This window comes from Hibiscus syriacus, unplaced genomic scaffold (genome assembly GCF_006381635.1).
Source record: "Hibiscus syriacus cultivar Baekdansim isolate YM2019G1 unplaced genomic scaffold, ASM638163v2 tig00111197_pilon, whole genome shotgun sequence".
NCBI lineage: Eukaryota > Viridiplantae > Streptophyta > Magnoliopsida > Malvales > Malvaceae > Hibiscus > Hibiscus syriacus.
This window is the reverse complement of record NW_024063013.1, coordinates 767,540-783,182: the sequence shown is the minus strand read 5'-3', so window position 1 is coordinate 783,182 and position 15,643 is coordinate 767,540. Positions and strand designations below refer to the sequence as shown.

General features: G+C 34.9%; 1 protein-coding gene and 2 pseudogenes across 1 annotated transcript; 2 read left to right on the top strand and 1 right to left on the bottom strand.

The window, feature by feature from the left end:
• The first annotated feature begins 3,566 nt into the window (after positions 1-3,566).
• LOC120155549 lies at positions 3,567-6,702 on the top strand (annotated as a pseudogene).
• LOC120155566 lies at positions 6,466-10,435 on the top strand (annotated as a pseudogene).
• Positions 10,436-10,690: 255 nt separating this feature from the next.
• LOC120155556 (protein JINGUBANG-like) lies at positions 10,691-12,383 on the bottom strand. The gene is made up of 2 exons (XM_039167088.1): positions 10,870-12,383; positions 10,691-10,788 (listed from the first exon to the last, which is right to left on the bottom strand). The coding sequence occupies exons 1-2, from the start codon at positions 12,240-12,242 to the stop codon at positions 10,785-10,787; spliced, it is 1,377 nt and encodes a 458-aa protein (XP_039023019.1). The 5' UTR covers positions 12,243-12,383; the 3' UTR covers positions 10,691-10,784.
• Positions 12,384-15,643: the final 3,260 nt, after the last annotated feature.

Sequence of the window (15,643 nt, the reverse complement as noted above, 5' to 3'; positions counted from 1 at the left end):
GCTATTACATGAAGATTCGAGTTCAAGTAATTGCATATAAAGTATATGTTATTAATAATTAAAAATTATACATATTCTACATTATAATCATTCCAAACTATTCAAAGGAATAAAGTGCAATGAAAATTAAAAAGGTAAAACCTATGAATAACTTTTGAAATAATGAATCTATGTTATCATTAACTATATTCTTGAATATAGCGTCATAAATAAATTTGATATTAAATCATTGAAATATTTTAAATAAAATTATTAAAAGTTAATATTTAAAATTTATGTTATTGTACCATAATTTATCATTTCATTTATTTTTCTAAATATTTATTATTACATCCTCCCTAAGTCTAATAATTGTACCAATTATAAAATTCTTTAAATGGTTTCAGAGGTGAAAGATTTTTTTTAGAGGTTTTGGGTTTAAGTAAATGCGTTTATAGGGTGTGTGCGTTGTTAATATTTATATTTTTTTAAAAATAGTTGAGTGACCAAAATAAAACCTTGTGAGTAATTGGTTGATTATATATATAATTTACTCTAATATTAATTATTATATAAAATATTTTTATACATTTTTAATTGAATAGACATTTAATTAATTTAAAATGACAAGTGAATCAAATCCTTAACATATAAAAATGTAAATATATGCATATATTAAAAATTAGGTCAATATATATAATTTTAACAGCAGAAAGGTTTGCACATTCCAACGAGGCATGGGTCAACGACATAGGTTGGGCACGTGGTTTGAAGTTTGGCTCTAGGTCTTACTTAAAAATTTGATTACGTCCGATATTGTTTGGTCAATGTATCAATTTCAATGAAGAGAAAATGGTTAACATTATTTGTTTTGGGTAAGTCAAATTTTATATTGCAGATATTTGATACACCGTTTAAATACAACATTTTAAATCACAAGTACGGCGGATCCATAAATATTTGTGAGAGTGGGTGTACATACGTTAATCATATAAAACTTTTAAACGGATAAATAAAAATAAAATTTTAAGATGAACATCATTAGTAAAATAAGTAATTAATTTAAGAAAATTTAAATTCTAAGGTGGGCAAAAAAAATTTCAAGATGAACACTATTAGTAAAATAAATAACTAATCGAAGAAAATTTAGATTTCAAGGTAGACACATATCTATCCTCACCAAGCTGGTTCCGCCACTGACCATAGACTATAATTTATTGTTATTAAATATCAATACATTTTATTGATAAAAAACTTAATATCGCTTAAGTAAGGTTTTGTGTTCGAGTCATTGTGTATATAGAAAATCTCTATTAGGAGATTCGTCCACGAAAATTAGATATGTGACACGGATCGATCCGGATTAATCAAGACGAAATATTAAAATAGAGAGGACACCAATTTTTTTATAAAAAATAAAAAAAATATTTTTAACAAAAAGTTGAATAAAATAAATGATGGTTTCTATTTCCTAATGTTCTTCCAAAATAGGTTGGAGAATCCGAAGTTAATAAATCACCGTTGAATACAAAAAGTCATCCCTGCCCTTAATAATTTTCGAAGGTTAATTTGACGCATTTTTGAGAAGTGATTTTTAAAATTACAATAAAAACGAGTTTTTAAAAATGTCATATAAAAATGTTGTTTAAAATTTAATTATTTGAGATTGTTATTAAAAAGTGAATTTTAAAATATAAAATTTACATTATAATCATTATGTTGTAAATTAAAAATATAATTTATATTTATATTTATTAATACTATGATATAAAATATATCAACTTAAAATACAAAAAATAAAAATATTTTTTTAATAAATTATTAATAATAATTATATATATAAAAATATATTAACAATACTTTTTAACACGTGAACGTAAAATTATTATGAAATAATAATTTAAATACTTGTTTTGAAAAATAATATTACCAAAAAAGTTAGTAATTAAAATAATTTATTAAGTAATAAATTCTTTTTAAGGATGTTAGTAGTAAATTATTAAAATAAAATGTAAAATCATAATTGAGTGGAGTCTATGCATTACTACGGGTAAAATTATAATTTTCTTCCAAACACAAAGTTAAAACTGGAAAATTTAAAAATCTTAACTTTTGCAGTTGGTTTGAAACTACTGTTTCCACCGATTTCTTTTTTCATTTTTACCCGTTTGACATTGATTTTATGATCGAAATAGGCTTCTTACTTAAATTGGATTGGAGAATAAATAATATCAAGATTTTTTTATAGTCCTAGGTCTTACATGATAATTCTTATTTGAAATATTCTTAATAATTTGATAATCATATATAGTTTTTACAATATGTTTGAACCTAATATATTCAGAATCCAGAAATAACAATTATTGGCTGAACCATAGAAGTCGTTTAGTTTGTATATAATATGAATTTTTCAATACATTTTCTTATCTTATTAATAAGTTACATATTTTATAGATGTAATTATACGAGTCTAATTTTTTTAAAGAAAATATTTTCTTAAATTATTCAATAAATTCTAAATAATATGAAGTTAATGCTAAAAAAATATTGGTTTGATATTTGGATAGAAAATGACAATTAATGCCTAAACATTATTAGTTAGGTAAAGTTTACAGAATGGTGGGGTAAGCATTACATCCAAATCATGTTCCCTTCTTTCCCTTTTAGGAAACAAATTGAATTATTGCATCTAAGCGGAGTGATATTCAAACTGGTGATTATTCAATAATGAAAGGCTTCCCGGAAAGTTACAGTTGCATCATCTATGGCATCTTTCTTTGCTGTTTTCTTTTTTCATGGATTTTTCCATATTTGATAACAGATTTGAAAGGGGTTGACTGGAAACCAAGAAAAGAAGTTTGGTTGATTGGGAGGGGCAATACTGACTGTACACTTAAAAAGGTAAGGTGTAATAATGTGGGCAGAGGTGAAAGGCAACCAACATTTATTGAGGACATGTTTGTATTAACTGGTATTAACTGCTAGTAGTAAATGAGGGCATTGATTGGTATCAGCTCCCAACTCTCGAAGGATTCAACATTAAAGAAAAAAAATATTTTGCTCTATCTCAGAGAAAACAAGACAGCTTTTCTCCCTTTCTTTTAACTGTGTTCTATTTTGTGTGAACTTCTTCTTGTTGAGAGTCTTTTCTTGATGTTTTGATTCTTTTTCTGGGGAATTCGGGATGTTTATGAATCTGGGTTTTGCATGTTTTATTAGGTTAATACTTGGGATGGTTTTAAATTTGAATTGGAACCCTCAAACAACGGGCCCTTGAAGGTTCATACTCTAAAGAGAACTCTTTGATCTAAGCCAAAGCTTTTGTTCTTCTTATTCTTATCATGTCAACACTTTGTTTTCCCTTTCCTCTTCTTTATGACCATTTCTTCTTTGATCTTATAAAAGCAGAGTTTTGGTTCAGCAATATTTGTTTGGTAAATAAAGTAAAGTGCTTTGCTATTTACAAAAAGAGCTAAAGCTTGATTCTTTGAAACACAACATTACCGCCTTGGTTTGAAACTTGTGCTTTTTATTCAAGGTTTCTTTGAACTAGAAAGTTTGCTTCTTTGATTCTATTAGCCGAGATTTTTGATAGAGAGTGCAAAAAGAGGCAGGTATTCATGCATTTTTCACTATGGAAACCAATATCCCATTGTGCAGCTTTAATAGCAGAAAAGAAAACCAGAAGAAGAAACAGTTCTGGTTTGAGGGAGAACTCGGAGGTAAAGCCTTCAATGCTCCTACAATTACAAGAAAACAAGCTCAGGGAAGCTCTGGAGGAAGCATCCGAAGATGGGTCGCTTACTAAATCCCAAGGCATTGACTCTACGTCTTTGAACCAAGAAGGGAGCGTTGAAAGGTCGAGGTCACTGGCTAGCCTACGAGCCCAAAATGAATTCTTGAAAGCCACTTCCCTTTTTGCAGACCGTACGTTTTGTTCCCAAGATTCCATTCCTGGCCTCCATGATGCATTTTCCAAGTTCCTCACTGTGTACCCCAAGTTTCAAGCAACCGAGAAGGTTGACCATTTAAGAGTGGAGGAATACGGCCACTTGTCTGAATCTTCTACAAAGGTATGCCTTGATTACTGTGGTTTTGGGTTGTTCTCTTAACTCAAACTCAAGAGAATTGGGATACAACGATGATTAGTTTGTCTGAAGTAACTGCTAATTTTAGTAATCATGCTCTTTATGGAGGTGCCGAGAGTGGAACCATTGAACATGATATAAGACTAGGATTTTTGATCATTTAAACATACCTGCTAATGAGTATGGCCTTGTTTTCACTGTTAGTAGAGGGTCGGCGTTTAAGTTGCTAGCTGAAGCTTACCCTTTTCAGACCAGTAAGAAACTGTTAACGATGTTTGATCACGAGAGTCAGTCAGTGATTTGGATGGCTCAGTGTGCTAAAGACAAAGGTGCTAAGGTTTACAATGCCTGGTTCAAATGGCCTTCCTTGAAACTATGCTGTAGGGAGCTGAGGAAGCAGATTTCGAACAAGAAAAGAGGAAGAAAGGCCATGCGAATGGTCTTTTTGTGTTTCCAGTTCAGTCTAGAGTGACTGGGGCAAAGTATTCTTACCAATGGATGGCCCTTGCCTAACAAAACCATTGGCATACATTACTTGATGCAGGGTCATTAGGTCCCAAAGATATGGATTCACTTGGCTTGTCCTTATTTAGGCCGGATTTTATTATTACGTCGTTTTATAAGTTGTTTGGAAATGATCCAACTGGTTTCGGATGCCTTTTGATCAAGAAATCTGTGATGTCAAGCTTGCAAATTCCATATGGACAAACGGGGACTGGAATGGTGAAGATCCTCCCTGTTTATCCACAGTACTTGAGTGATTCTATTGATGGGCTTGATGTTTTAGTTGGACTTGAGGATGAAACAGCTAAACACAATGAAGAATCGTTGCCTAAGAGAAATGGTGGGTCTCAAATGCCTGCATTTTCAGGTGTTTTCACTTCCAATCAGGTCAGGGATGTGTTTGAAACAGAGATGGATCATGATAATAGCTCGGACAGGGATGGGGCAAGCACCATTTTTGAGGAAGCTGAGAACCTTTCAGTTGGTGATCTCATGAGAAGTCCGGTTTTCAGTGAAGATGAATCATTGGACAATTCGTACTGGGTTGATTTGGGGCAGAGTTCATTTGGGTCCGATAATTCTGGCCAACTAATCAGACCAAAACCAGACTCTAACTTACTGCCATCATTGTTTTCTGGGAAGAGTAACAATAAGTGGCTGTCCCCAAAAGTGACTTCAAAAATATCTACGAGTCCAGTTTCCGATGACAGGAAGTTGAACACATTGTTGCGGGGAGATTCTGTGTTATCTTTTGATGCAGCTGTATTGTCTGTGTCACATGAATTGGACCAAATTAAGAAGATCCCTAAAGAAGAACCTGCTGAAATGAACCCTGGTTCAGGAGATGATGGGAAGTATAAAAATTCCAAGTATGTTGGGGAAATTCTAGAAAATCTGACTTGGAATGCTGAGTTCCAAGGTAAATGGATTCAAACCGAAGAATGGAATGCTAGAGAATACCTTGGCCTCTGAAGTTTACGAAGGGAAAAAAGCAAGTGCTATCAGGAGGGAGACTGAGGGTGAGTTTAGACTTCTGGGAAGGAGAGAAGGGAGTAGGTTTGCCAATGGTAGATTTTTCGGTTTGGATGGGGAAGACCGAGTGGTAAGCATGGATCGCAGAGTATCTTTTAGCGTGGAAAACACTGCAATGAGAATCCAAGTCGGTTGGAGCCTGGTGAAATATCATTGACTACCTTGCCTGATGATGAATCCTGCACTGATGAAGTGTATGATGATGATGAAGACCTAGAGTGCAGTAGAAGGGAACCTGAGATAATCTGCCATCACCTTAATCATGTGAATTTGTTGGGTCTAAACAAAACTACCCTTAGACTGCGATACCTGATCAATTGGCTTGTTACCTCATTACTTCAACTTCGGTTACCAAGTTCAGATGAAAGCAAGGGAGTCCATCTTGTTCAAATATATGGCCCGAAGATCAAATACGAAAGAGGTGCTGCTGTAGCCTTTAATGTGCGGGACAACAATGGTGGATGGCTAATTGACCCAGAAGTCGTTCAGCAGCTAGCTGAGAAGAGTGGTATTTCTCTTGGCATCGGTATACTCAGTCATGTACAAGTTGTGGACGATGTGAAGCAGCAGTGCAAGGAACTTGAGCTTGAAGATTCAGCCCTGTTTCAACCAATGGCTAATGGTTGCAAAGATGGCAAAAACTTGTTTTTTCGAGTCAAAGTAATTACAGCGTCACTTGGTTTCCTAACCAACTTTGAAGATGTTTACAAGACATGGGCTTTCGTAGCCAAGTTTCTTAATCCATCATTATCGAATACAATGATTTATCCACAATATCTGAAGGTTTAGAAACCGAAGAAGATAGAACCTACTGATATCACCTCGCAACAAGAAGATGTGTACAATTTCAAACTGATTAGAGATGGTGGAGCCAGCTCGAAAGGATGCAAAGGTATGGTACAAAGAGTTTTGTTTCCCTCGGTGTAGTTCCTTGTGAGAAGCTATATTTTTCTTTTTCTTCATTCTTGTTGGAAATGTATCTTTTGTGGGTGTTTTAATAACGTTTCAGCCTCATGTAGAGTCTGGTTTATTAGCACGTCAATTTCGGAGTCAGATTATCGTGTAAATAGAATTGGAAATTCGTTTTCAAGACACAATGAGAGGTTTTACTATTGGCAGAAGTATAACTGGTGATGAAATTCAACATTCGTATACATATATAATCATCTACTCAACAATCGGTTCATGCATACATGGATAATCCTCTACACAACAATCTGAATCATCTGCACAATAATCTGTTAATCTGAGATTTTTCCGGCACATGCCTACATTTGTTCAGATACTTGTCTCAATCTAAATTTTATAGCAACCATCAAAGTTGTGACACTAGCTGGCATTGTGGTACATGAGATTTCATTTCCATCCTTGGTCATTTTGACCCTAGTTTTGTCTGATCATGATGTGGGACTGTGAGTTAGGCAGATGGGTTTTGACTATCACATGGATAAATCTGCCTTAAATTGATGACTAGTCTATGGTATCTCTCAACAAAATTTAGTATCCGAATCACTTGTCCAAGGTCAATTATGTTTAGCTCTGTGGAATTTGATGGATCCTTTTCTTCCCCAAAGTAAAGTCCCCGTCAGATGCAAGAAATTCGATATTTTATTTTTTATTCATATTAAAGCAAAAGTCTTTTTTTTTTATAATTCAAAATGGGGTAGATTAAATTCTGGCAAAGTACCATAAATATCAATGTTGTCCAGCAACCGTTCCTTGGGAAACTGAAGTATTTCATAATTTAAGGCCAAGGAAACGTTGTTGGGCCATTAACATCGATCTCGGTGAGCCTTGGAAATAGGATGGTAAAGTAGTTAGTCAACTTTGAGTATTATTAAATTCGACTTGATTTGCAAGCTCGTGACTTGAGCTTGATTAAATTTAAATTCAACATTTTTTCAAATTTGTCTCGATTGAAGCTCAAATTCGAGTTCAAATTTGAATCTTAAATAAATGAAAAATCTTATACTGCAAATTTCTTATAAATACATATAAATATTAATATTATTAATAACTTAATTTAAAAATGTAAAAAGTCAATATATTATTTTTTTGTATTGTTCGTAAGATTTTTAAATCGAGTATAAAATAATTCATTATAGTTTATTTAGTATTTTAGTTTATTTAAAATTTATATTATTCGAATTTAATCAAGTTGAAATCGAGTCGAACTTAAAACTTAGAAATCTCAGTTCCCATGGTGGCTTATAACATTGTTGTAGTTTTATAAGGTGGATAATATTTGCTTCGATACATGTTGGATTTTATTTTGGGTTTCTAAATAACATTTTAAATTGATTGTCGAATTTTATATGACAAATGAATTAATGATTTTATGTAAGTTTTAAAAAATATTTTTGACTTTAATACTCAAATGTCATCCATTAAATAATTATTTTTAATTATAATATTAATATTTAATTTTTTTTTTAAATTAACATAATTTTTTACGTAAGACTTTGAAAACATACTTTAAATATATCTTCTATTCATGTAGACAATAAAAAAATACATTTAATAGTTCCAAAACCTTGCTTGACAGTTTGTCCAATACGATCGAGATGCAAAGGAAGGTAGACGTGTGAATCAAAGCCATGACAAAGACTACATGGTTAGCCCAAACATTAGAGATGCAGTTGCCATAGGTAGAACATCCTCAATACCTCCACCCCTATGCTCATTTTGTCAACACAAGGCACCAGTCTTTGGCAAACCGCCAAGTCGGTTTTCTTTCGAGGATCTAGAGGAAGCTACTGATGGATTTGCAGAAGTGAATTTTTTGGCAGAAGGTGATTTTGGTGTTGCTTATAGAGGGATTTTGAGAGATGGTCAGTTTGTAGCAGTGAAGCTGTTAAAGTTGGTCAGTTGTCAAGCAGATATTGATTTCTGCAGGGAGGTGCAGGTTTGAGCTGCGCGCAACATAGGAATGTGGTGTTGCTAATTGGGTTTGTATTGATGGTAACAAGAGAGTCTTGGTTTATGAATAATCTGCAATGGATCCTTAAATTTCCATTTACATGGTATTCATTTTCTCATGTCTATTTCTCTCAGTATCATATTTTATATACAATCTTACAGTTTCCATGGGCACCATTTTCTATTTCCACTTAGAACCTGTCTTTCCCCTGTCTTTCCAAAATGATACTAGTCACATCTGGTTAACAGGAAGCAACCGAGCCTCTCTAGATTGGCAATCACGACTAAGAATAGCAATTGGAGCAGCAAGAGGCTTGCGATACCTTCATGAAGATTGTAGAGTTGGTTGTATAGTACATAGAGATATGCGGCCCAAAAATATTCTCCTAACTCACGATTTTGAACCTCAGGTACTTGTATATTGGACATTTCTGAAAGCATTAGCATTTATGCTTGTTAATATCGATACCAAGGCGTGAATTCATCGTTAAGGAAAATGCAGCACACTGATGATCTGTTTTAATCATTTGACTATATAAGCAAGTCGTGGTAGAATTTGAAATTCTTTGCAGAGAGGTTTTTGGTTTGAAAAGGCTCACCTTGGTCAATACAACTTTTTTTTTGGGTGAAAATGCAAAATGCATGAAGGACCTCAAAATTTCATTTGATATATTCGTATGGCTTTCAGACCATTGCTCATCATTTAGGAGATTCCTCGTTGATATATTCAACATGCCTTACATTTTAGTTCGTCTTTAGGTTACTGATTTTGGCCTCGCCAGATGGCATCCTGATCAATGGATCGGAAACAAAGATCGAACTATTGGAACTTCAGGGTACTTCCTAAATCTCTCTTTTTTCCCCCCCTTAGATTAAAGGTAACCATAGTTTCACAACACAAACACTGAACCAATATGCTTTGATATAATTTTTGGGCATACAATGCTTAAGACCTAGCATCTTTCGTAGCCTGAATTCTACATAAAACAATAAACATTTGTTAAACCTGTGTACACTTCTATCATTCTAAATGGTTCTCAAAAATGAAATGACTAAATCCAGGTACCTTTCCCCAGAGTATTTGGATGGCGGAAGGATCACACAGAAAGTTGATGTATATGCATTTGGAGTGGTGCTATTAGAGTTAATGACAGGACAAAGAATCAATGAGCTGAAATATTACAAGGGACAGAATTTCTTATCAGACTGGTTCCACCCTCTAGTTGCATTAAATTCGAACCAAATAATGACAAATATTTATCAGTTGATTGATCCATGTTAACCTCCAGCAAAGTCCAGGACTACACTTATCAGTTCCAGACCATGGGACTTGCGCTTTCTTGTGCCTAAATCACGATCCAGAATCGAGACCCTCGATGTCAAAGGTATTCTATCTTATCCATCAAGTTCAAGATTCTTTTCATGGTTCCTTTTCCATAATATTTTGTGTAGGAGCTTTTCACCCCATTTCATGTGATGGCTACTGAAATTGAGAGATTTTTATCTGTTCTCTGCAAATTGTTAGATCCTTAGAATGCTTGAAGGAGGAGATTCCAGCATTTCTCTGAGTTTTGACCTGAACTTAGTTGGCAATCGAAGTGGTCATTTGCGTGGATTGAGAACTCAAACACAAGCGGAATCTAGGAGACTCCACTCTCGAAAGCTTTCGCACTGACTGGATTGATGATTCAACAGGCAAGAGGAAGCTGATGCTTGTATAGTTGAGCATCATCACATGATATTTTTTTTACCTTTCTTGTATTTTCTTTAACTTGAAGATACTCTACCCTTGGGAATTGCATATTTGTAATATGAGTTCATTCGTTTGCTCAAATATGCCGTATATAGCAAAGAATATACAAGTATTTTGTACTGGGAAATAAATACTATAATAATAATAATGACTTCTATTGCTCTTTCTTGTCCTGTAATTTGTTCTTGGACCAATTCACATTAGTTTTATTCTTTCCCGAGTATTTTTTTTCAACATAATTTTCATGATTTGAGTGAACGAAAGGGTGACTAGTTTGTATGATTCAACTTATTTGAAGATCAAATCAAAGCTTAGCAAATACCTTGTAAGAAAAGAAAACAAAATCAAAGGGAATTTTATTTAAGAAATACGTCTGTTGGTTTCATCAAAGTACACAACAATCATCTTTATTTACTACTATATATACCCAGGGGAAACCCTCAAACTGATTTCATTCCGACAATATAGACTATAGCGAACAGGTTTCCTCCCCCCCAGTCCACGTGTCATTACCTAAAGATAATTCCATTACAAACCATGAACACGTGGCAATTCAAAAGACACCGAAATTCATTTGGGATGGGTTTTCAGTACCTGCCCGACGAGCAGCTCCCATCAGAAGGTGAAGACTCGCTTTCACACCCCGCAGCCTGGTGCTGGTTTTGCTGCGTCGACCCTATCTGAGCATACTCCGACACGCTCCACACTTTGACCGACTTATCCAGGCTCCCGCTGTACAGTTTCCAGCACTGCTCATTCTTCGCTTTTTGGTCCTTTTCCGCATCCAAGCACTTTACTGGCCCCGTATGCCCCGTTAGCACCGAGAGGCATGTGTGGATGTTGCTATCCCTACGCCAAACGCATATGGTTTTATCAGCTGATCCGCTAAACACCAAATTCCCAGCCGCCTCAAGGCAAAGAATCGCCAGCTTGTGCCCTTTAAGTGCCCCGCCGTGGGCTAGATCCTTTTCCAGTTCCCAGAAATTAACCAGGCCGTCACTTGAGCCACAGTACAATACTGAAGCAGGTTTGTCGATTGCCAACGCTGTAACTGCAGTTTCTTGTTGTAAAAGAGTTTGACTCAACGTGTGCTTCGTCCCTTTTTTCACCCGTTCCCTTTTCCACACTTTCACGGTTCCATCGGCCGAGCCCGTGAAAACCGTCTCTCCTTTGCTGGAAATCACCGAGTTAACAGCATCATCGTGTGCCTGAACCGATTCAAGGCATTTATAATCGGAAGTTCTCCACACTTTAAACGTTTTATCCCATGAAGCGGAGTAAAGAAGACCTTGTTCTTCGTTCAAGCTCAAACAGGATAATGCATCCGAGTGTTTGATCCATTGATAACGCTTGCGCTTCGCGTCAATGTAATTGCTTGGTTTAATGGAGCTTTTGAGGATCTCTTTAAGGGTTGGCAACGTTCCAGCTCGTTTATGAACGCCCGGATTCTTAATAGAGGCTTTCCAAACCCGAATCCTCCCATCTTGGTGACCCGTATAAATCTTTTGCCCTGAAATCACAATGGCCTTAACCAATCCACTGTTCGTTTTGAAACCCGTATATTCTTTCAGATTCTTCCACACACGAATGTTCTTGCTATCGGAGCCGGTGTAAAGTAGATCATTCCAAGCTGCTAAGGAATAAATATGGCCCTCTTCACGTGTAAGAGACCCGATGAGGCTGTGGGGTGGAACATTTCCGTCATCGTCAAGGGTGGAGTGAGACTTGTTGAAATTAATGGTTTGGTTCCACGGCGACATCATCATCGGCGAGCCTTCTCCACTCGACCTGTTCGGTTCGGAAGGTCCGGAACAGCTAGCCGATGCGCTGCTGTGACGAAGGCATATATCATCTTCACCCTCAGGAGAAGTCATGGACATGTTGGGATCCGAATGTGTAGTTTTCCCAAACTTGGATTTCCGAATGCCATTACCCTGTTCCAGCATTGTTCCCTGCAACTCTCTCATCCCAATCCCAAAGAACAAGATGAAATAGAGAATATATGATAATAAACTAACCCCAAATACCAATGATCAAAAGAAACGAATTCTAAATATAGAAAAACAACAACAAAGAGAAGAATGGGCAGGAAAGATTTGAGGCTTAAAAGAGTATACAGATATAGTTGCAGTTGCATTGCATGCATTCCTGTGTATATATAATCTGCGATTGCAATAATAGAATCAAGATGGCTATGGTACAACATATGTGTGGCTATCACAATTTGACAGGTGTTGGGATGAAAATGGGGTTCACGATGAGGTTCAGGGGACCTCGGTAGTCTTTTTAGTTAGGATTCGGATTCTTCTTTTAACATCTCTGTTAAAAAACCTTTTGTGTAACATAGATTTTTTTATTAGTTTGTGTGTTACATAATAGTATTTGTTCAAAATGTTTTTTTGGTTATTGGTAACAGACAAACACAATTGCTTAAACCCTGAATTTTTAAGAAGAAGAATATTCCTTTTAATTAGTAGATTGTGAATGAATTCTTGCAAAATAGACTACAACCAAAGCATAAGGGTTATTATATTTGCATTTCTTAATATTCATCCATTGGAGCACCGGTCCCTTTTTTTTTGCCTATAATGTCAATGGCATCAATTATTTTACAGAGAAGGGTAAACTTTTGAAGGTAAAAGAGAAAGTGACGCTGTGAATTAGCTGACTAGTGGACGGTTTAAAATGGGGAAATGCAATAATTTACAATGATTCCATTTTTCCATCTTTGGGCCTCAATTTAAAGGCAAAACAAAAAGTTCCTGCAAAGTTCCAAGCATAAACAATGGGAATTAGTGAGTTGCACACAAATATCCACCACAGGATACTGGATTTCCTTATTCCTAGTTGCTAAAATATGGTTGTTTAAAATATAAGTAAATGAGAAGATAATGCACCAGAGGAGGATGTTTATGGATTTTAGAGGAAGGTTTATTATTTTGCTGTCTGTATGGTGGAACATGGTTGAAGTGAAACGGCACCCATGTTTGATTTTGATTTTGTATTAACGTTGCCCACACAAAACATTATGTTCATTTCACAAACACCATCGGAAAAAGGGTAATTTTTGCCTTTGCCCCCACTGTTGGGGGCACTGTGCATGCCACACTATATATATATATATATATATATATATATATATATGTGAAGATACTAACTTTTTTTTACCCATTTTTATTTATTATTATTATTATTATAATTATAATTGTTATTATTATTATTAAATAATTACAAACAGGCCCAGATTGGACCGGCCCAATTACAAAGGACCCAACTGGCCCAAATCAGAAACCCTAAAACCCAATTAGGGTTTTCTATCCTATTGCTGCCGCCGCTTTGCTTCTTCACCGTTGGATCTAGCATTGATCCAACGGTTCAGATGGTCCCAACAGAAACCCTAGGGTTATGATACCCTAGGGCCACAAGGCCGCCGTTTGTCAGCCAACCGACACCTTCAATGACAGGTGACCCAACCAGCAGCCGATGACGCCTTGCTGCCACGACACCACCATCGCCGAAGTCTCCAGAAGGCCAGATGGCCACCCACGTTGCTGCTCTATGGGTGAGTCACCACATAGTTCGGTGACTCACCGAACTCGACTTTATACCCGGTCCGACGAGAGCCTCATCGAGGCTATAAAGCCATCACCTACAAGACGAGAAAAAAAAAAGGGAACAACCACGAAAACAGAGGAGAAAAACAGAAACAAGATACAAAAAAAATACCAAAGATCCCAGTCAACAACAACACAGTAACCAGAAAAAAAAAAAAGAGAAAGAAAAGAGAGAAGAAACCCTTACCGAGGAAGCAGAACCACCGGAGACTCCTCATACCTTCACGAGCCACCATAAAAACAGAAATACCGAAGGTATTTCTTTAAGATCTGCGAAAATCCATGGATTTTTAGGCTAAACAAAGGTTAGGTTTGGGTTTGGATCGTCCCGATCTATCGTTTGGGAAAATTTCATAATTTTCGACCACCGGCGACGATGGACGGCGATGGGGTTGGCGGCGGCGTGTGCCTGCCGGTCGATGTCTGGTTTCCCTCCGGTGAGGGAAACCTAGAGAGAGGCGAGAGAGAAATCTCTCTCAGTTTAGAGAGAGAGAGAAGAGAAATGAGATGCTGGCCCTTCGGGCCAGCCAGCATAGGGTATTTATACCCTCTCTTAAACGGCGTCGTTTAAGGGAGGACCTGTGCGTAGTTTGGTAAAGGTTAAACCCTTTCCGCAGCCATCCTAACTTGTAATCTTTACATTTTAGTCACTAAATCAAATTTATAATCCTTTTAATTTGGTCTCTAAATTTTATTTTTTTATATTTTAGTCCTTAACCGTATTTATAAATATTTAGGATAAATAACATATTTAGTCCCTTAATTTTAATAAATAATATTTTAATCATGAGTTTATATTTTTAATTTATTTTAATATGATATTCGATTTTTATATAATTTTATTTTAGTCACTAAATTAATAAATAAGGAAATAGCATGTTTAATCCCTATAATTTTGATTAATTATGAATTAGGTATTTAATTTTAATTTTACTATAATTTAGTCACTAGTTTTAAATATTTTCATTTATTTTACTGCTTTTAAATATCTAGTTCTAATTGTATTTTTATTGTTTTAATTTTACTTGTTTATATATTTAAATATTTTTATTATTATTATGTAGTCATAAGTATATATATAATAAATAATAATTTATATTTTTCAATAAATTATTTTAATATTTATTTTTCAATATCGAAGAAAAGGGCAGTCTTAATACAACTGGATGTCCTATTCTAGTATTTTAAAATTAAATATTAATAAAAAAATTTATTATTTAAATTTATATCAAAGAAAAGATCTGTCTTAAGGCACCTAGAAGTCCTTTTCTGATAGTTTTAAATAAATAAATATTTTTTATATAATTTTGAAATAATAGGATTATAAATTAAATATTTTGAATTTTAAATTTTTAATAATAGAGACAATTTATAATTAAAAAGTACCAATTTTGGGCGTTGTAGGGGTGCTAATCCTTCCCTAAACGTAACCGACTACGAATCCCTTTTTACTATTAAAAAGAACGAATTTTTGGTTAAAACGCAGATCAGTTTATCTTTTAACTGATGTTTTCTTAAAAACTCTTTTAAAAGATAATTTTTTTAGGTATTCGACCTACCTGACCCAAAAGGCCGATGGCGACTGCCAAATTATTTTCAAAACCATTTATTCACATCAATTTTCCTGCTAAATAAATATTTCGTGCCCGGACGAAAACCGGTTACGACAATATGTATAAACGTTATTTTGTATACAACCCAACCAGTGTCATTCAAATTATATAAAAACACAAATTAATTTTAATTCATAACAT

Coding starts and splice junctions, on each gene's coding strand:
- LOC120155556 (XM_039167088.1), bottom strand. CDS start 12,242: ATGAGAGAGTTGCAGGGAACAATGCTGGAACAGGGTAATGGCATTCGG.